Here is a 21,765-nt window from a genome sequence, read left to right on the forward strand (position 1 = left end):
GAACCTTTACAGGATTTGGTTCAGAATCTTCCCACAATTAGGTTTAAATTCCTTCCAGGATTCGGCTCAATCGGTTCAGAATCCTCTCAGGATTAGATTCAGAAATCTTACAGCATTGCGTTAGGAATCTTTCCAGGATTTCGTTAATGATTCTTTCAGAATGCTTACAGGATCATGTTCAGAACTCTATCATGATTGCATTCATAATTTTTCCAGTATAGCTCTCTGAGTCCCAGGGATGCGTTTTGAATTCATTCAGGGTGGCATTCAAAACCTTTTCAAAAATTTGCTCGGAATTCTATTAAAAGTCAGTCCAAGATGTTTTCAATCGAGCTTAGAGGACTCCGCTTGGAATCTTTCATATCCTGAAACAATTCAGAATTATTAGAATTCCGTTCATACTTCTTAGGATTCCGTACTCAGAATTCTGTACTAATAAGAATCCTGTAAATATATTTCGTTATGTATTTTCGCAATATTCAGTTCAGAATCCTTCCAGAAGTCCTCACAGACTCCTCTGCGAATTTCAATGGACATTTCCAAGAGTCTTTTTAGGAGACCATTCAGAATGCTTCCAAGAATGGACACAGGGACAGTAGCGAGTATAGGGGACATCGAAGCCATTTGGGAAAAAGGTAACCAACATCCTTAACAACAAACACGCAGTTCCGCCATAGACGGATAGGGAGTATTCACATTCACACACACTAAATTCTTTCGCGCGATTGGTCGATTTCGATCGCGTCTTCTCCTGTTCGTAACACGAAGATGCTGGGTTTGCTCGTATAAAACTGTACACGTGAAGCGAAGGGGTTGCGTAGAAATTGCGTGATATTTTGGCGCCCGCCTATTGAGGAAGTCAGATTGCAAAAAAATCCGACCGTAATTTGCTGTTTTTTCGCGCTTTTCCTGGGCTAGCGTTGCTTGAGGAATTGTTTCTTCGGCTTTTTAAGAGTGTGTTTCTCTTTCTGTGTGTATTGTGTTGTAATGCTCTGAATTTCGATGTGTATGAGTAAGTGGCGCTTTTGATATCTTTTGGGTTTCATTTTGTGTTTGTTTTTAATTGTTCAATTGTGGTTCACTTTACTTTTTACAATTTCGTTATTAAACTATAGAGTAACTGATCTTTTCCGTTTTCTGATAACAATAGATTCTTGTTTGTTTAAGTGTATGATTTTCTCCGTTTTGGTTTACGTTAAATAATCTCTTTCTAAAACGTTCTTCACTATGGTTTGCTTTCACAATTTTTTCTTCAGTAGTGTTTTGATAGGATTGCGCACTAAACGACGAAAAAGTCGAAACTTAGGGGGCGAAAGCTGATGGTTAGACACCTGTTCCACCTACGCTCGTCCTCTTGACCTTGTGTAAAAATACTTAATCTGAGAAAAATATATAGAACCTATACGATCAACGAATTGCCTATAGCCTAGTAATTTCATCTGGTATTACTCGTCTCTGCTCATAAGTGGGCACACCTATTTTTCCCTTATTTTCGCGATGCGCTCGCTTCCTCTGCTTTGTATATGTATAGAATTTTCGCTAAAAATATGTACCGTTGTTCTTATAAATCACTCCTCCGTCATTCCTAAACTTTGCTGCACTTACAAAACTAATTAAACCGTAAATTTATCATACGTTTGCGCTGTTGCGCGTACTCTCCACTGTGCGGCGCTGCTCTCTCTCTTTCTCGATGAGGAGTTTGTTCATGCCCGTGTCTGCGACAGCAAAGATTGCACAAAACTATAATATAGGCTAAAACAAAAATCTGAACAAATTTCCACTAATACGAGTCGACGAACAAATAAGGCGACAAACTATGTAACAAAAAATAATAAAGGATATCAGGGTGGAAATCAGAGCCTATAACGTCCATCATTCTGCACTGGGATCCGGTCCTCCCGAGGACCTCGTATAGTTACAGCAGTCCGGCGGCGCTAATTCCGTGATGTTTTTTGTTTTTGTTTCTTAGTAAATATGCGTGAGTGCGTGAGGGGGGCTTTCTGGTTAGTTAGTGGTAGCGTTTCTTTATAGTGCTCTCGATAAAAATTGGTTACAATATACAACAACTAGTGGAACAACATCTACTGGAACCGCCTTTACTCTTTTGCCGCTGATCTAAAATTGTAGGAAAAAAACATCGATTAATCATTCCAACTCCAACGGAGCGATTCGATTCAGTGTGCGGTTTAGTTACCTTGCGAATTTGGCTCGGGCAGATTATCACGTGGGACCAAGTGCATCACGGTCGTTTTGCCTAATGGTAACCCTAGGGCGCCTAGCGTCACGTTGCAGTGCAGAAATCTGCCCTGGTAGATAAGTCTTAGGATCTCCGCCTTGGCTACCGCTTCCGTTTCCCAGTCTGCAACGAAACGAAACGGAACGAAAGTGAAAGGAAAACGATTAGTAATTTATTCATTCATTCATTCAATCTTCGTTCGCGTTCGCGAATCGTGTGCGAGATGAGTCATCATCGAGATTTTTCATGTCATGCTTTGCATCGTTCGTTCGCCTTTGAGCGGTGCCCCACCACCAACTGGTTCTATGGTGTAATGGTTAGCACTTTGGACTCTGAATCCAACGATCCGAGTTCAAATCTCGGTAGAACCTGAGTGGATACTTTTTTAGTGCAATAGTGAAGGGATGATCACGTTAATCACGCGCTTGAAGTAGTTTAAAGCAAATATCTTCATTTTCAATAGGGATTGTTTGAACGAAGAAAATAATATAAGAGAATATTAAACTAATGTACAGGTATTACCTATCAATAAATTAAACATAACATCGCAAAGACGGAATGGAAGAGAAAAGTTCGTTCCTTCTCGTTTCCATTAGGGGAATGCCCGTAGAATGTGGAATGAGAAACGAAGAAAAGTGGATATCATTCAAGACAAGACAGGACGACGTGCTTTTTTAGTAGGTATGTGGTGAATTTCTCTAGAGACGAACGACATTAGAAAAGCAAAAGCATCGGTACCCACGGGAATAAACACGTTATTGCCTGGTGGTAAGGAAAGGTGAGGTTTCTATTTATTTGCCAAACAGTTCCACGTGGCCACGTGATACACGTGCTTGGGTGTTCGGTACATTGTGGGGTGATATAGAATACCATTGCTGAGTGATAACTGTTGGCAAACGTCGAAAATTATTAATGGTTTGAAGATGTTCGTTATGTTTCTAAACAGACGAAGAAGTTTTAAGACAGGCTTACCCAACCTATTTGCGCCGTTCAACAGTATTCAGTGGCGGGCCAGATTTATCTTAGTTTACAAACAAATACATTTTCATAGATTGGACAAAAGTCAGTTAACCTTCCAGTCGTCGCGTGGTTTGCCACCACCAGAACCACCTCGCAGCTGTTGTGAACGAAAAGCGTGGTTTTTGCATCAGTGTTGTACAAAATACAACAGCGCGACGACTGAAGTGTTAATAAAAAAAACTGTTTATGGATTCTAGCAGGACAGCATTTTAACGAGGATTTTGTGTGCACTGTACTCCGAATTACGTTCTCTAGCCAGAGTGTTTTTTTAGGAAACTTTCCTTGATTTTTAAAAGAATGAAGTCCATGATTTTAGAAGGAACCTATTCAGAATTCTATTGAAAAACATATAACATGCCCCTCAATGTCTTGAAAGGATTTTAACAGTATGTCGTAGATTTTGTGAGAATCTACAAAATTTCATGATCAATATTTTGGAATAAGTTTGCGTAAAATCAAATAAGAATTATGCACGGAATTATGCAACATTTTGTAATTCTGTCTAGGAATTTGTTGAATTACTTTCTCAGAAAATTATCAGAATTCCTCTTAGAATTATGGTTATACCATGCCCAGAATTTTTAAAAGTATTTTGCTCAAGATGCACTGTTCATCCCGTCGAGGACACTACTAAAGCTTCTCTAAGCGTCCTGTTCAACACTAGTAAAGAGTTTGCTCAAGCTTTTCGTAAATCTCATCTCGATGATTCCGAGAGAATCCTGCGATTTTGTAAAATCCCATTTATAATTCAGTTAGAATTTGTTTGACCAACAACTTTTGCTTTACTGAAATCCATTTTTTTTCTATCAAGTAATGGAAAATATACTCCCACATTTTTTAAAGTTCGGTCCTACCAACCTATGAAAAACAGTCCATTTATTATTCACTGATTTTTGGAAACTTCAAATTGAGGTTCTTAGACTTGGTATCAGAGCTGGGAATGGTAATAGTAGTAGGCTTGAGTTTTTACGAAAATCACGTGGTTCATCTAATACAGTAGTTTAAAATTGTGAATCTCATCAAGTAGCCTATGTTAAGTAAATGAATTTTCTAAATCAGTAGTGTCATTGAAGGCTGTAAATGCGGGAAATAGAACATTTTTCTACAGTAGTTTTGGGTTCCCTTAGCAACTGGTGTTTTGCTATTTTCAAGGCATTTTGCCTACAGTAGCGATACGCGTGAGTTTCACTGGCTCCGCTGACTGTGATTTGCTACGCTTGCCTACTGTAGTGTGAATTTCAGAACTTTTCCCAGCTCTGCTTGGTATGTTCTTACCACAAGTGGGTAGAACAATCAGCGGGCCAGGGCCCGCGGACCTGCTTCGAGAGTTTAGAACTGAATTCAATATCTTGCAAACTTTCTAGGGTCATTAAAGAGTTATGCGTTTATGTTGTCCTACTCAATCAGTTTTGCAATACTTGGATTAATTTTGCTGAATTCGCTGAGACAAATATTTAAGAAACTGCAATATATTTTTTTAGTTTATTTCACACCGTTGTTTGGGGTGACATTGCACATTGGGGAAATCCGAACCCAAAGGTGGAGAAAATTGATAACTTTCTTAATAGGAAGGTTAAAAATAAGTTTTATAGCTCATTCGAAAGGAAATTTTCTCAAGAATTGATTGGTGATGGTTTCATGTACGTGGGACAGCTCTGAGATAAGCTATGGTGCCCGTTTTGCCCCAATTCCTTGGATAGACTAGATTTTCATGTTGGTTTGTGTAAAACTGTTTTATTGTGGAGAATATTTTCCATGAATTTCATCATTCCTGATCCATTCAACAATGTTTTATAGAGAACGGGATAAAAAGATGGAAATTTAGAGGATTATGGGGCCAAATGTACAATGAGGTATTTTTAAAGAGGAATTTTTGTTTTAAATTTTTTCAACCTGTTTTTTTATTAAAATTAAATTTTAAATAGTCAGTTAATCATGAATATAGCTTGCAGAAAGAAGTTGTAGTGAAATTTGTACAAAATGTATGGTTATTATTTATTGTTCATGCAAAATATTGTGAATAGTTTACCTTCTTATATCACAAATTCCAAACATTTCCAAACGCTATGCTATAGTTTGGGTACACAATATTGATCTACATGATCGATTGCTGGAGGATTTTTTTTTTGTTTTTTACAAGGGGGAAATCTGCAAACAGATCCCCTAAGAAGATAACTCAGGGAATGCGGGGATGACGCACCAACGACGACCCGCTAAAACCAGCCTATGCACTGTGCATGAGCAATTCATTTAGAATTGCTCAAGTGGTGAACAGTGCATCGACATGACCCTTGGACTCAGACCCTCATCTCCCCGGAACCACCTTACGGTATTTCTTCGGGAAGGGATCAGTGCATATAGCACAACACGTGTAGCAGAAGTAGCCTAGGCAAACTGCTTCTCCTAGCCGACTTAAACAATGTTACAAGGGACCAGCCTCGGCAGGGCTAATCCTCTGCAGCCAACTCTTGGTCGGCGCGCCATAGACGCTGCAATTCTAACATAATGTGAGTGACAGCCGTGGTTACTGCATTCCAGCACTCGGCATCCGCACACATTCTCTCTATAATATTGTCGGGGGACGTGTCCCCTCCGCATGTAGTGAGCATGCGACCTCTCACAACAATGAAACGGGGGCAATCGAACACGACATGCTCCGCTGTTTCCTCTACACCAGCACAATTGGGGCACGCAGGAGATTCTGAGTGCCCGAACCTATGCAGGTACTGTCTATAGCAACCATGTCCTGACAGAAACTGCGTCAGGTGGAAGTTCACTTCCCCATGGCTTCTACCATACCAATCTGACACATTTGGTATTAGTCGATGGGTCCATCTACCCTTAGTGGAGTTATCCCATTCCTGCTGCCAGCTTCTGAGCGTTTCCTCTTTACACGTGTCACGGACTCCTCTGGTACCCCTTTGGTTGAAGCATTGAACATCTTCCTTGATGATGAGCCCGAAGGGCGTCATCCCGGCTATGATGCACACGGCCTCTTTAGATACCGTCCGGTATGCACTTGCTACTCTTAAGCACATTATCCTGTACGTGCTTTCCAACCGCTTTAGGTTTCTGTTCGTTCTAAGCGCTTTTGACCAGATTGGTCCTCCATACCTTAGTATGGATAGCGCCACGCTTGCCAGCAGCTTGCGTTTGCTGGCAATTACAGCAGAGCTGTTAGACATCATCCTCGAAAGCGCCGCTATAGCCGTAGATGCCCTTTTACAGGCATATTCAACGTGGCTAGCGAAGCTCAGCTTGTCATCGATCATTACCCCAAGATGCCTAAGGGATCGCTTGGACTCTATGGTGCAATCACCTACCGAGATAAGCGCCCGTTGCTCGGACCTGCGGTTGTTGACCACCACCACCTCAGTCTTGTGACGGGCCAGTCCTAGTTTCCTAGACTTCATCCACTCCTCAACCAGGGAAATAGAGTGCGCTGCTGTCAACTCTACTTCCTCCATCGATTCACCATAGACCACTAGGGTGATATCGTCGGCGAAGCCAACAATCTTAACACCCGTCGGAAGGGGCAGCCTCAGTACGTCATCGTACATCGCATTCCATAACAGCGGGCCCAGGATTGAACCTTGAGGTACTCCCGCGGTAATTCGAACGCTTTTCTGCCCCTCCTCTGTGTCATACAGTAGAATCCTAGCATCAAAATAGCTTTCTAGAAGCTTACACAACTGCACCGGTACCTTGAGGCGGTGAAGCGCGTGTGCTATTGCTTCCCAGCTTGTGCTGTTGAACGCATTCTTCACATCCAGAGTGACAACCGCGCAGTAACGGATGCCGCTCCTTTTATGCTCGATTGCCACCTCAGCTGTTTGAACGACCGACTGGATGGCGTCCAGAGTAGATTTACCTTTTCTGAATCCAAACTGGTTGTTGGACAGGCCGTCCGCACTCTCCGTATACGGTACTAGTCTGTTGAGAATCAACCTCTCCAATAACTTGCCCGTCGTATCTAGTAAACAGATAGGTCTATACGCCGACGGGTCACCTGGTGGTTTCCCCGCCTTTGGTAGTAGCACCAATTTCTGTCGTTTCCATACATCCGGGAAGATTCCTTGATCAATGCAGCGTTGCATCGTGGTTCTGAACATGTCCGGATCCGTGTTCACTGCCGCTTTTAAGGCAACATTCGGGATACCATCGGGCCCCGGTGCCTTGTTTGACGCGAATGATTTCACGATTTCTGCCAGCTCTTCGTTCGTCACTCTCGCCACTTCTTCTCCTTCATCTGCCGCATACGGCGCTGGGGGCCATGGGCTTATGGGATGGTGCGGGAAGAGTACATCGATTATCGATCGCAGCAACTCGGGCGATTTCTCTTGGGGTGCTATGGCTCCTTTGGTCTTAGCCATTACCACTCTGTAGGCGTCACCCCATGGACTAGAATTGGCACTCTCGCATAGACTTTCAAAGCATGCCCGTTTTCGACTCTTGATTTCCTTTTTGAGAGCCAACTTTGCCTCTCTGAATGCTGCACCGCGTTCCTCTCTTTGTGCTTCTGTGCGTGCGCGTTGCATTCTTCGTCTAGCCCGAAGGCAGATTGCTCGAAGATTTGCAATTGATTCGCACCAAAAATACACTGGCGGCCTGTTCTCTCTAGGAGGGGCTTTTCTCGGCATGGAAGCATCACACGCTCGTGATATCATAGCAACTAGCTCTTCACCGTTTAGGTCCAGAGTGTTTCGTTCGCGCCTCAGGGCTTCAGTGAATACTTCGCCGTCGAAGCGCGCTGTTTTCCATCCTCGGGCTTGGGTCGAGTTACATCGCGCTGCCTTCTGCCCGCCTGGTATTATACTATAGCGAATTGCTGGAGGATAGGATTGATAGGAGGTAGTTGGTTATAGTTTTATGGCTATATTTGTCCCAATTCCCCTATAAACGATTTGTTCCATAATTTATTGAACAGACATCTCCGAATTCAACTCATTGCGAACTAAATTGTTTTCCAGTAGATGATACAATATTTGAATTATGAAATATAGGAGATTACGGGGATCTTTTATACATACAATCTACAGGTTTTTTTTCCCTAAAGGAACTTATTACTCTGGGCCAAGTTTGCTACACAATCATTAATGTATTTATTTCATGGGAGTTAAATTGCATTTTACACGCAATTATTCTAGAAATAATGTTTTTTAACGGATATTTGTTATTACAATATAAAAATTGCCATCAAAGAAAAAAAAAAACAAAAAAAATACTAATGAAATGGATGACCGATTTTGGAAAAGATTGAGAATTGAGCATTGTTATCTACTGCATCATAAATAAAAAAGTACTGTATTTAAATATATGGAGTACTTTATTTGATCACTTTTATAATTACTTTTTCTGTAGCATATGATGGCAATTCTAATATTGTAATAACAAATATCCGTGAAAAGACAAAATTATTTCTCAAATAGTTTCATGCGAAATGCAATTTAAACCTCATAAAACTTATACATTATTTGTGTAGCTAACTTTATCCTGAGTAATTAGATTCATTAGGGAAAAAAAACTATAGATAGTTTTTTTTATGTATTTAATTTTAGTTTTTTTTTATATTTTTTATGTATAAAAGATCTTCATAATCTCCTATATTTCATATTTTAAATATTATATCATCTACTGAAAAAACAATCTAGTTCGTAATAAGTTGAATTCGGAGATGTCTGTTAAATAAATTATGAAACAAATCGTTTATAGGAAAATTGGGGCAAATATAGCCATAAAACTATATGCTCCCACTACCTCCTATCAATGAGGCTAGCGGCAATCGATCATGTAGATCAATATCGTGTACCCAAACTATAGCATATCGTTTGGAAATGTTTGGAATTTGTGATATAAGAAGGTAAATTATTCACAATATTTTGCATAAATAATAAATAATAACCATACATTTTGTACAAATTTCACTACAACTTCTTTCTGTAAGCTAAATTCATGATTATCTGACTATTTAAAAATTTATTTTAATAAAAAAACAGGTTGAAAAAATTAAAAAAAAAATTCTTCTTTAAAAATACCCCATTGTACATTTGGCCCCATAATCCCCTAAATTTCCATCTTTTTATCACGTTCTTTATAAAACATTGTTGAATGGATCAGGAATGATGAAATTCATGGAAAATATTCTCCACAATAAAACAGTTTTACACAAAACAATATAAAAATCTAGTCTTTCCAAGGAATTGGGGCAAAACGGGCACCATAGCTTATCTCAGAGCTGTCCCACGTACATGAAACCATCACCAATCGATTCTTGAGAAAATTTCCTTTCGAATGAGCTATAAAACTTATTTTTAACCTTCCTGTTAAGAAAGTTATCAATTTTTTCCACCTTTGGGTTCGGATTTCCCCAATGTGCATTGGGCGTAGCAGATAACAATTATTAATTTGAAATGTCTTAGCAAATATTGGGATTATTGAGATAATTTATTGTTTATGCATTTTTAACTAACATTATATTTGTGCACTAAGCTCAAAATGAGAAGATCGGGATATTTATCTAGCTTACAATTTCGATTGTACCCCGTTTGGCATAAAGTCGTTTGGCATAAGGTCGTTTGGCATAAAGTCGTTTGGCATTAAATCGTTTGGCATAATGGTCATTTGGCATATTGGTCATTTAGTATAATGGCCGTTTGGCATAATGTTTGATTTAGAATGAATATCGGCATTTTCGAATCATTTACCGAGATCAACACCATCGACCCCATAGCAATTTTTTTCGTAGGCTCTCAATACGCGTGGTGGTCGTTCAGGGATATTCGGCCCTGAATGTCAAAACTTTTAGAGAGCATAACTAAATAAAACTAGTGACGGGTTTGGTGGAATATCTTTTCGGAATAATAATTTTCTCAACATCCCAGAACATCTTTAAGCTTGTTGCAATATACATATTTGAAAATAGTTAATTGACAAAGAAAGTTCGCAGTTATTAATAAAGGGAAAGTGCATAGAATATTTCTCTGCAGATCAAACTCTGTCCCAGTTTGGACGTAACACTTGATGAAAATTACTTGGTAAAAGAAGGGAAAATTTATTTCAAAATATTAAAAGCTCTTATCCGTAGATCTATTATTTCAGCATACTGCAAAAACAGCCTAAGTACGAGAGCAGGTTATTTTTTGTTTAAAATATTTAAGGCTCTAACGCAAACAAACAACACATTTTTGAAAAAAAAAAATCTGGCGAAACTTTTGAACGATTCAGTAGAAATTTTAATTTTGAAAGTGTACATCAAAAACACTGTCTATTATCGAAAGAAGGAAAAATGTGTGATTGAAATAACATTTTTTCCAGCATATCTCAAAAGGAGATCTTGTGTCTGCAAAAAATAAAAATATGATGAATATTGGCAGATTCTAAAGGGGTCATGCACAAATTACGTCACGCTCCTAGGGGGGGAGGGGGTCGAGCCAAGCGTGACAAGCCTTACAAAATTTTTGGAAGACTCATACAAAAAGTGTGACAAAGGGGGGGAGGGGGTCCAAAAAGTTGAAATTTAGCGTGACATAGTTTGTGTACCATCCCAAAGTACCGTAAAACGGGGTAACTTTGATAATGCGGGTAACTTTGATAGTGTGAGACCCACAACATATTAATCGAAATAACGAAGTTTCTGTTAATCAGTTAAGAAAAGCGAATGCAAAAGTGTAAAAAGTAATAGTATGACACTTCATGTCAAAGCTATTTTCGTTAGAATGAAGTGCATTTGAGGATTCATATGCAAATATTAAAAATTTACAAGATTTTAGCATTTTTGCAACGCTTACAAACAATCTGTTCTACGATCACTATTTGACAAAGTCATAATGAGTTCGTCACTTGTCCATGACAGCCTAGTTATAGTAGAACATTAATTCGGTCTCAAATCTCTTAGCGAAAACCATTTTCACAAACTGGGACCATTTTTGTAATCTAAGTCAGAAACTTCCATATAGCGTTAAACGCCTAGAGGTATGCAACGCCCTATAAATGTTCCGTAATTCATTCAATTTTGTTCCATTTGTACTCCATTATCAAAGTTACCCCAAAACAGAAAACCGACTTTCGATTATATGAAAAATAATATATTCATTCAGAATAAATCTTTTGGAAATCTATCAAGTGCAATCGGTAGCTATGATATCAGTACTCGTTTTAAAAATATAAAATGTAATTCTTTGTAACAGCATGCATAAATATTGAAGTTTTCTTCGAAAAAACTATCAAAGTTACCCCGTTTTACGGTAACTATTATTCCAACAGCACGTCTTGCAAGATTTGATAAATAACAAAAAATAAAATTAGGCCTAACTAAATAATAAAATTTAAAACAGTATAAATATAAAGAACAGCCTATAATTAAATATAATTAAGGGGACCTCAGACATTCTGACTCGCGAAATACTTTTTAAGATCAAATTGTTCCGCGGAGCACTTGCTCATTATCGTGAGTCCACTTGAAATCCGATTTTTTGGACAAGCGTTATTCAATATAATAATTTTAACGAATATCGAGAAGTAAGTATTTTATTAGTTACGTCTTTATAAATTTGTTTTATTTTCAGTTTATTTTATGTTGGGACATTTTAGCATTTACTTTACACTTTCTTTGGTTTTAAGCAAATATTTCCATTTAAGATGGTAGAAACAGCAAAACTTATTTATAAATTATCTGGCTTTTTGTACATTTCTGCATATTTGGAAAGGCATCAACTAGGGCCAATAATTAACTTCAAGCAATAATGATGTTTACTCGTGTGCACACTGTCAAGTCTGAAACGGAGCGGAGGCTGTTTCTATGGTGCGAGGTTGGTTGCAGCCTACTTATGTGATATTTGAATATCTGTTGGTCATCTGTGCGTTGACTATGCTCGGAGAACATAATTAATAAGACAAGTCAAACGATCTATGTAAATGCATGCTGCACACTTTTGATTTCAATTCGGACATTTGAGGGAGCGTATTTTAGCGACATATTCCTAATTTTTCTTTTTTTTTCTTTCATTTCTCATGGAAAATTTAGCATGGAACAATTTTTTTTTTTTTAAAGACACCGATTAATGCTTCCAGTGGACGATTTGCCCTTTGAAGGAAACACCACACTAGACAACGGACTAGAATGCAACGCCCAGTGGCACAGTCGAAAAACTTTCCTGACGAAAAATTATCCGGACTGAAGCGGGAATCGAACCCACACCCCTTGACTCGATGCGGCTAAATGCTTGGTAACACTAACCGCACGGCCACGAAGCCCACAATTTGAAAGCAGCGTTAAAAAAACAAGAATAGGAAAATATTTCAGATATAACAGTATTTTGCTAAAACAGTGGTTCATCGTTTGATTTGTTAACTTTATAACTACCTTAAAATATATGTTGATTCATTCAATAAAATTCATAACTACGTATGTATTTAACAGTTTAATCATGAACCATAACACCTGAAGATGTTATGAAGATAAAGTAATGCCTCACATTTTCGAAAACATAAAACTAGAGAGCTAAACAGCGCTTTGATTTGAACATTTGATAATTGATCACAGTCAGTAAATCACAGAATTACCAATCGATCAAATTTTATGCGATAATGGTTGATTTGATCTAGGTTGTACTATTGAAAGTTTTCGACTTCGCTTGATTGGCTTGTTGTATTTTACATTTTGTTTTCTAGCGGAGCACCTGTCAAGGCTTCATGGAGTATCAAATGCTTCGGGGAGCACGATCTAAAAACCGATGAATTAAAGCAAGAATTTTGAAGCAATTATTTTTGTGCTAGATATATGTTGGATGTGTATGCATGGATCAATTGGAGATATCTTTCAGATATTCCTGAATATTTCCGTACAGAAGTTACTGGAGAACAAAAAACGAACCAAATAGACTTCTAACCAATTTTTTTGGAGAACTGCTTTCTGATTACTAGCTTAGCTTCTAAAGAAGATACATCCTAGAAAAAAGGTGTTGCATGCCGTTAGCGGACCTTGAATAATACGAATGAAAAGGTTTTGAAGATATCTGCGGAAGTATTGTAAATTTTGCACCTTATCGAACGCGACGATTTGTAATCGTCGCCGGTGAAACCGTCGCCAGCCAACCAACTTGCTGGCAACGATTTGGTTGGTCTGTTTGAAAGTTGGTGGCGCGTTTTGTTGCCAATGAAACAGACAATAACGTGACATGAACGTAATGTAGACGGGTTTGAAACCAAAAAACCTTCCCTTAGCAAAGAAGAACAATTGATGAATGAAGCTCACAAACGGAAAATCGATGGTTTGCCTCAATCATCATCAGAAACCAGCCCAAAAAAGCGATCCATCTTGTCAACAAGAGATGAAACTAATATCTTGCAGGACCATCCATTAGCATCCGCCGTCCATCTATCTGAATGGTCAAAATCGTCGTCGTCGCTTCCTCCGCCGCCCGACGCCGCCATTCAAGTTATATATCTTCATTAGCACTCGGTTAATAAATTGAGAACAATAAATTCCGGCCGGCCGGAAATGTGCAGTTCTTTTCCGCTTTTTGCGCACGCTTCATTTCCCTCCTGCTCGACGTGGACGAAGGATGGCCGCATCGGGTTAATTCTGCGGAAAACGGCGTGCGATTTCGTTTCGTGCTCGGTCAGCGAAAGTTAATAAATCCTGGGGCGATCTATCGCCGGCCAACTGATTGGGGGATGAACGATAAGTTCTAGATTTATAATGTAAGCCCGGTTGGAAAGAATTTCTGCTATGCTAGCAGGTTAGTTTTCATGATGACTATTTTTGGTAGCTCGTTCTTGACTACCCTGTAAAAGAATAGTTAGGAATTGGAATCGCAAAATCCAAATGAGAACATTCCGAAAAAAATCGTTGGATGAATTTTTGCAGAATCCCAGGAGAAATTCATTTCAAAGAGGTGAAGGAATATCTCTCGTAAAGAAACCCTGAAAGACTTCTAGGAAGCATCTTTGGAAGAACTCCTGAAGAAATAGAACCATTTAATATCAAATCATATTTCGAGCTGACAGTTCCCTCTAAGATGTCAATGAAATTTTCTCGATGTACCTGCCACATGGTATACATATGCGAAAATGGCAACTTTCGCCAAGAAAGCTCTTAGCTAATAACTGTGGAAGTGCTTATAAGAACACTAAGCTGAGAAGCAGGCTCTGTCCGAGTGAGTTCTTAATACCAAAAAAAGAAAAAGAAGTAGAAGAACTAATCTTGAAATCATGTTGATGATAGTTGCTACAGCAATTTCTTGCAGCAAGAACAAATGTTATCTTTCGGAAAAAAACATCATGAGAGAAAAATAAAATGCTCTGGACAAATGAGAATTTAAGAGTTCTTTGTACAATGTGTAGGTATACTGTGCAGGTTTGCGATCTTCACCATTCGTGAAGCAAACAAATTGATTGGATCTTTTAAAAATCGTTCCTCGGGTGTTATGCCAGGCTCTCGGCATAACACATTCTAGCGCAATGATCAACAATAGATACGGAAGTCCATCACCGTCTGTTACGGTCGCCATGTGAAGTACATGGCAAATAGAGCATGATATCTTGTTAAGAAGAAATGATTATTTGTTACAACCTTTTTCTACTAGAATTTTGATTGAGATATATAAACCATCGATGCATGTAATGCCATGTACAACGATCACCAATCAGCGATTGTTGTCCACCCAAAAGTAATTGAATCTAAAATAATTTGGGTTTAAATAAAAAGTTGGAATCCCACCAACCCATGCTTTCAACGTTTAAAAAAAAATCAGAATGAAATTAAACGTTACTGAATTAAACTAAAATTGGTTCTCTTCGTAAAGCATTCACCCCAATCAGATGATCATTGCATATTTTAACGACTACGAGAAGTCGTATACTTAATAAAATGCAGCTAATTTAGTGTTTCAACCAGACGTCACCAAGTCTGCATATTGGAAAACAAATCAAATATGAATGACACAAATTGAAAATCGTGTCGTATCGAATGCCATCTTGCCGCCTGGGGAACCAACTATCGCCATCAATAAATTTTTCATAATTATTCAACATTCAACAGCTTGGTCCTGGGGCGGCGTCGCTTGTAAAAGGTGATAACTGGTCCCCTACTTTGCATTTTTAACCTGATTTAACCCCTCGTTTCGGTCGTCACTATCAGACTAGCATATGATAGTGGAATAACCCGTTTTTTCCACCAATATATTTTCGGCTGGCACTGCAGACTACTTTCTCTACTTGGATCTGTTTAGGTGGTGCCCGTCGGTCATGAACTGAACCAGACTAGACGTCGTCTTCGGCGACGTCCTGTCCTCCCCAATTCAACCGAACCCCAAACAGTGGTGGAGGCGCGGAACAGTAAACAATCAGAAAGAGACATTGGGTCTGGCTCGTGCCTTTCAGTCCAGTCGCTTGGGTGTCTCGTGTACCATGTTGGTCCTCTTCCCCGAGTAGTAGATTGAAACATAATTGAAACAGATTTTGTTACCCCATTAGCACGTTTTTCTTATTATGAAATAATAATATCCATGTATAAGCATTTGCTCTTAGATTCTTTATTAAAACTGTTTCTAATAAAGCAAATTTCAATCAGTCTTTGTTATTACATTCGATTTAGCTTTTTGTTATTCATGTGTAACATTTTTTTTATATAATTATGAAACAGTTTGGTTATTATCCATTAATCGGGACTAATGTCATAACGTCAAGCTATTATTTGCTGGGGACATCCAAACAACAACCCTATCGCTAGTTAGCTACCCGATCCCTGTGTTGGCGTTGGGGTAGTTTGTGCTTTCCATTAACGATTCTTGATCCGAGTTTCGCTTGGCACTTAGTTTGGAACCAATTTCGGCGAATGGAATACAGACAAACAACAGACATTAGCGATTCAGTTGATTCAATTTAATTGACTCTAATCAATTTTGGAACAGCACTCACGGATGTTGATTCTGCATTGCAATAAGTGGAAAGGGGAATCCTCGAAACTCAACATTTAATTTTTCTAAGGATATCTGTAAAAACTACCCCAGAAATTCTTCCATATCTTTAAAAAATATCACAAGAGATTCTTAAACAAATTTATCGAGCAACCAGGGGTATCTCTAAGAAATCTTCCAGGATATAAACCAGAGATTTCCCCTGAGATTTCTTGATGAATCAAAAATTCCAAGCAAATATTCAAAGACTTTTTTCTTGTTTTTTTTTTCAAGCAATCCCCAGGTAGTTGTGATGAAGGTTTTTGGAATCATGTGTCGAGTTCAAAGTCTATCTAATCTTATTATAGTACTCATTTGAGTATAGAGTTTAAGATCTACATACAGGCTCAATAAAATATGGTCCTATTAAGTTTCTAGTTAAACAATTGTTTACGGTTATCCAAAAACTGTTTTGAATAAAGATTTTTGAATCTACAAGAGATCTCTAGGAGTTTTATGAATAAGGTTAATGCTCGTGCAGAGTCAAGCGGGACATTTTGTATAAGGGGTCATGCACTAATTACGTCACGGTTTAAGGTGGGGACCAGCCAGAGCGTGACAAGCCTCACAAAATTTTTGAGCTCTTATACAAAAAGCGAAGGGAGTCCCATTCTAGCGTGACAGAATTATATGCCTCCTTTAATATGTTACCTGTTCTTGTATGAAACTGATTTATGCGAAATATCCATTATGCCAGGACCCGAAACGTCTTTATGCGAAACATCTTCATGTAAAATGGGTCGTTCTCAGGTTATCATTGAACTCCTTTGAATAACGACCTTCTGTTATAAAAGCATAATTGGGGATCTCTTTATGGTTACCCGAGTATCTTTTCGAATTGGAAATTTTCTCAACTTCTCTGGACATTTATCTTCGAGCTTGCAAAACGGTTTTGGAAATGCAAAAATTTTCAATTGACAAAAAAAGCTCTCGATTAATAACTGTGGAAGTGCTCATAAGTGCAATAAGCTGAGATGTAGGTTCATTTGATGTAACCTCATAATGAAGAAGAAGACTGTGTAAGGTTATTGAAGAACTCCTTTCAGAACAGGACTTCGGATCTTCATTCGTATCGAGCGAGTTTTGAGTCATACGATTGCTTACAGAATTTAACAACTTCTCTAAGTACAAACCTTCTAATCTACAAGCGTAACCAGTAATCTTTCAAGGGTTTCGGTACCCATATGGTCGAAGGTTTCGGGGGGGCGCGTCAATAGACGAATTTGTCGCAACATTCTCCGTGACGTGCGAACACTGGTTCGACGCCACCATATCTGCGACTAACAGCTGTACATCAACCGCTGCCATCCTTTTCACCGCGACCTCTTAATTCCACTTTTCCATGTCCGGCAACATCCAAGAATTGGCAGATTGCAGGCCGCTCTCCTCTTCAAGATTCCGGCGGGTGTCGCAACGTCCGCGAGACGTACAGCACCATCTTTTCCTAGATACGTTCGGCAAACATCGTGTGGCAGGTACGATTATACTCTATGCCCTGGGAAGTCAAGGAAATTTTCTTTATGAAAAGATCCTGGACCGACCGGGATTCGAACCCAGACACCTTCGGCATGGCTTTGCTTTGTAGCCGCGGACTCTAACCACTCGGCTAAGGAAGGCCCACGAACTCATTGGTTTCAGATCTTTCCGTCAACGACTACAAATAACGTTCGTTCTTCAATTGGTGTGACATCGCTGAACCTCTTTGATTTTCGATATATTATCGGGAAGTATTCCACGATCCACCGACTCCAGAACGTATCCAGTTTGTGCTGAATCAGCTCCCAGCTGCTATTCAAAGCTCTGGTGCGCTGACGGGTTGCCGAACTCCACTCGAGTTGAACATCCTGCTCCTTGCTATCTAGCAGCAGGAACGTCAACGGCCGCGAGTTCACCATGTACTCTGCTTCGGTCAATAAAGTGGCGAATGATTCGTAGTTTAGCTTTTGTGACATGGGCAATGCTTCGAGGGCCGTCTTTTTTGGGTATTCGTGTATGTGTAAATGCTACCCCAGCGACTGTTGATATCTCGCAAGTCGTCTTCAAGCTCCTTACTAGCGCCTATGAAGTTCGTGCCATTATCGCTATACACTTCTTGTGGTGCATTTCTGATGAACTTCGTTTGAATGGTACCATTCCAGCAACAAGTTAGTTACCGGGTATCCTTTACTACTGTCATCGGTAGGTAGTCATTGGTGTCCTGTTCAAGGTAATCTGCGGCAGCGATACGACTGTCTACGCGCAACAATCCATGTTCGTCCCGCATTGGTGGAAGAATCGCCAGTGGACTGCTTCGGCTTAGTGCACGTCTACTTTCGGGAGCTGTACGTGCGTTCCTATACATTGATGCCACCGCTTCTAGGTAACTGTCCGCAAATCGCCAGTGGACGCTCTCAGCATTCCGCAATTCTGGACTGCTGACATCTTCAGTTTCCATGCTCTTTGTTTTCCGAATTCATCGCAGAAGCTTCTCACCTTCTCACCCACTTAGTAGCCTCATCAGCAACATTGCATTTGGTTCCCAAACAACGCCACTCTTCAGTCTTCGACAGGCTCAGGAACTCGTTGACTCTAAACGCCACGTACTGCCGATATCGCCGAGTATCCGACCTCCTCCACGAGACAACGGTGCTTGAATCACTCCATTAGAAAGTGCGTTTGATTTGCACTGAATGATCATCTTCGACGGTCTTACGTAGACGTGCGGCGATTACGGCGACCTGCAACTCCAGTCGAGGTACGGAAGTTAGTTGTAGTGGAGCTTCCTTTGTCTTTGACGCCACTAGCGCACAACATAACTGTCCGCAATCTCGAACACGGAAATAAGCTACAGATGAGTAAACTTGTTCACTCCCGTCTACGAATATGTGGAGCTCCAGATCATTGTAGCACGAAGGATCGTACCCGGGAAGTAGTTCCGCGGTATTCGCACGTTGTTCAACTCCTGCAAACCCTGCAGCCACAGCGTGTGAATAGATCCTCGGTTATTTTGTCGTCCCAATCTACTTTCGCTTTCCAGATATCTTGAAACACGATTTTTCGATGAACTACGAACGACTAGTTCCAGCGGATCGTAGATCTTCATCACGAAGCTCAGCATCACCCTCTTAGTCGGTGCCTTCTCATTTTCCAGAACCTTTTATGGGCAAATCGGGAAACATAACAAATCTTCGCCTGGCAGCCACGATATGCCAAGCACCCGCTCGAATCCACTTTGGCTCTTCATCGATATATGTTTCACAGTAGTCGGGTTCACTTCTCCGATAGCTTCCTAAACTGAGGACCGATCCGACACCTAGTAGCTGCCTTTTCTGTGTCTACTGTCGGATACCAAAGGTTCACTCGGTGAGTTACGGTAGACGAACTTCGATCCGGATTCCAACTTGCAGGAATATTTCCTGGATGTCACCGGAAAACACCTCACCGCGTTCTCAAATCACTCGCACAAAAAAAAAACGAGGCTTGTTCGGGGTCAGCACTACGCCCAGGGGAAGATACTACGTACGCCGCGGATTAAATTCGACCATTTCATCCTTCTTTACTACGTGGACGTAGCCCTTTCAATACGTAGTCAGCTACTTGTTTACGAACGCTGTCGTACAACTCCGGTTCCTTTTCTAAACGCTTTTCGAGGCATCTAAATCGACGCTCTACCATGGGACGACTGTCCGGAAACTCGATGGAATCATCTCTACAAAGGAGTCCGTTTGCCGTCCGCATCGTAGTCTCTTCGAGGATTCTATGCGCTCATTGGTCTTAACTTCCCTACGAATTAGTAGCTACGACAACTCCAAGGCTCTCAACCAAGAAAAACTCACGAACGTATTCGTGGAGGCCATGCTCCGAACGTGTCGCGCATATATGCATTTGACGATGCTGGAAATTTGCTTCTCCCCAGCGTAGGCGGCCACATACTACCCACCCAATGCAAGTCTTTGCAGCGATTGGTTCTCGCTCTTGACCTTCTCGAAGCTTCGTCATTGAAACAGGTCAATCCAATCAGCAGTCCAGGAACGGACTCTCTGTAACTCCTGACGCCACAGATGTTGATACTCTTCCGCCATTTATCCAACGTCCACCGACTGTTGCGGTACTCACAGGTTCTCGACGGTGTACACTTCGGACAAATTGAAGTGCGTGTCGCACCCTGGCCCCGATATGCTAAGCGTTACTAGCTCTGTCATCGCCATTTTCTTGTTAATTCCACTGGTTTAATGGATAGACAAGGAATGCGCTCGCCCTTTCACTTATAATTTGTCTGCAATAGCTTGTTCACCAATTGTTACCGACGAACTGTCGTCCAAAAATGCATATGTATTCACTGAACCATTCTTCCCGTACAATATCACTGACAGGATCTTGAACAGTGTCGATGAAATAGGTTAACGGTTGATGGTTACAGTGGCATCGGTGACTGGTTGCTTCTGGGGGGGCTCCGAATATAGGAGATGATGATGGCACTTCTCACAGTTTTTGTTACCACCTGCTTTCAATTTAGCGCTTTTAGCCTGCTCTCGACGATCCTCAGTGGTGTTGACGGTTGGTGATGTATCCTTCCGTTCATGGGTCATGTGGGCATTTACAAACGCCTTAACCTTGGCTCTGGGGTTCTCATCCTTCATCGGCTTCGATGCAAATGAGAAGTTCATCACACCACTAGTAGCGGTTGTAACCTTCCTCATATACTCGCTGAACGTTTTCAAATCGACCATCGGCAAGTTCTCTTGATACAGTACCCAACTGCATCAACGTTTCCTGCCTTTTCGCTTTGAGGGCTGGCGTTTTTCGAACTTTGGCCACAAGATTGTGAACAATCTGCTCCGGCCTCCCGTACAGCGTCTGAAGGGTTTACAGAACTTGCTCCTGCACGTACTGCTGTTCAAATAGTTTCAACCGATTGTCAAGGTTCAGTTCTCGCTTCCGCCGTGATTCGTTTTCCGCTTGATGCTGCGCTTCGACGTCTTGCTGTCTCTTGAATCTCGTTGTTGTTGGCCGAAAGGATGGTTATCGAAATTGTCCTGGATCTCCGGAGTGTCTCCGATAGAAATGCTGTCGATAGTGCGAGAGACTGATTCCATCATTCCTGCTAGGGCTCGCTGGTGATCACTGACATACAGATTCATGGATTTCCACGGGTGTTGATGATCCGACTGGTCCACCGGAATGTTCTGATGGATTCGGTTGATGGTATTGTAGCTTTCAACGAGAATCGATAGCAAGGTCGCCACCGGAGGTTATTTGCTGCTTACCGAACCACTCTTCAACCTTTTGTCGGCTGCTTGCATTGCTTCGACTGCTTCGTCCACTCTTTACACTCACCACATCTTCATCCTGCTGGCGCAGTAGCTCTTGCTTCCGAACCATATACTCTTTCTCCCGCTCCAGCTTCTCGTTTATCGCCTTCTCGATCAGCAACTTTTCATTCCGTAACCGCTCTTCTTCCAGTTTCTCTCGTCAACATCTTTCGTCATCCAGTCTCTGGAGTTCCTGGGCGATCTGCACTCACCGTGAGCTCGAAGTGCTAAATCAACCAGTCCTTGAGCTAGCGGGGGCGGA

General features: G+C 40.6%; 1 protein-coding gene and 1 non-coding gene across 2 annotated transcripts in view; one reads left to right on the top strand and one right to left on the bottom strand.

Moving 5' to 3' along the window:
• Positions 1-912: 912 nt before the first annotated feature.
• The window catches only part of LOC5580003 (ubiquitin-like protein 3), a 61,395-nt gene continuing 40,542 nt past the window's right edge, over positions 913-21,765 (bottom strand). Inside the window, exons 3-4 of the mRNA XM_001653845.2 lie at positions 2,195-2,359; positions 913-2,115 (exon numbers count right to left, since the gene is read on the bottom strand). Of these exons, the coding sequence (XP_001653895.2) occupies positions 2,051-2,115; positions 2,195-2,359 (230 nt within the window). The 3' untranslated portion in view covers positions 913-2,050. The remainder of the gene's footprint in view (positions 2,116-2,194; positions 2,360-21,765) is intronic.
• Trnaq-cug lies at positions 2,536-2,607 on the top strand. The gene has a single exon. It is a non-coding gene; the product is annotated as a tRNA-Gln (tRNA).

Source organism: Aedes aegypti, chromosome 1 (genome assembly GCF_002204515.2).
Source record: "Aedes aegypti strain LVP_AGWG chromosome 1, AaegL5.0 Primary Assembly, whole genome shotgun sequence".
NCBI lineage: Eukaryota > Metazoa > Arthropoda > Insecta > Diptera > Culicidae > Aedes > Aedes aegypti.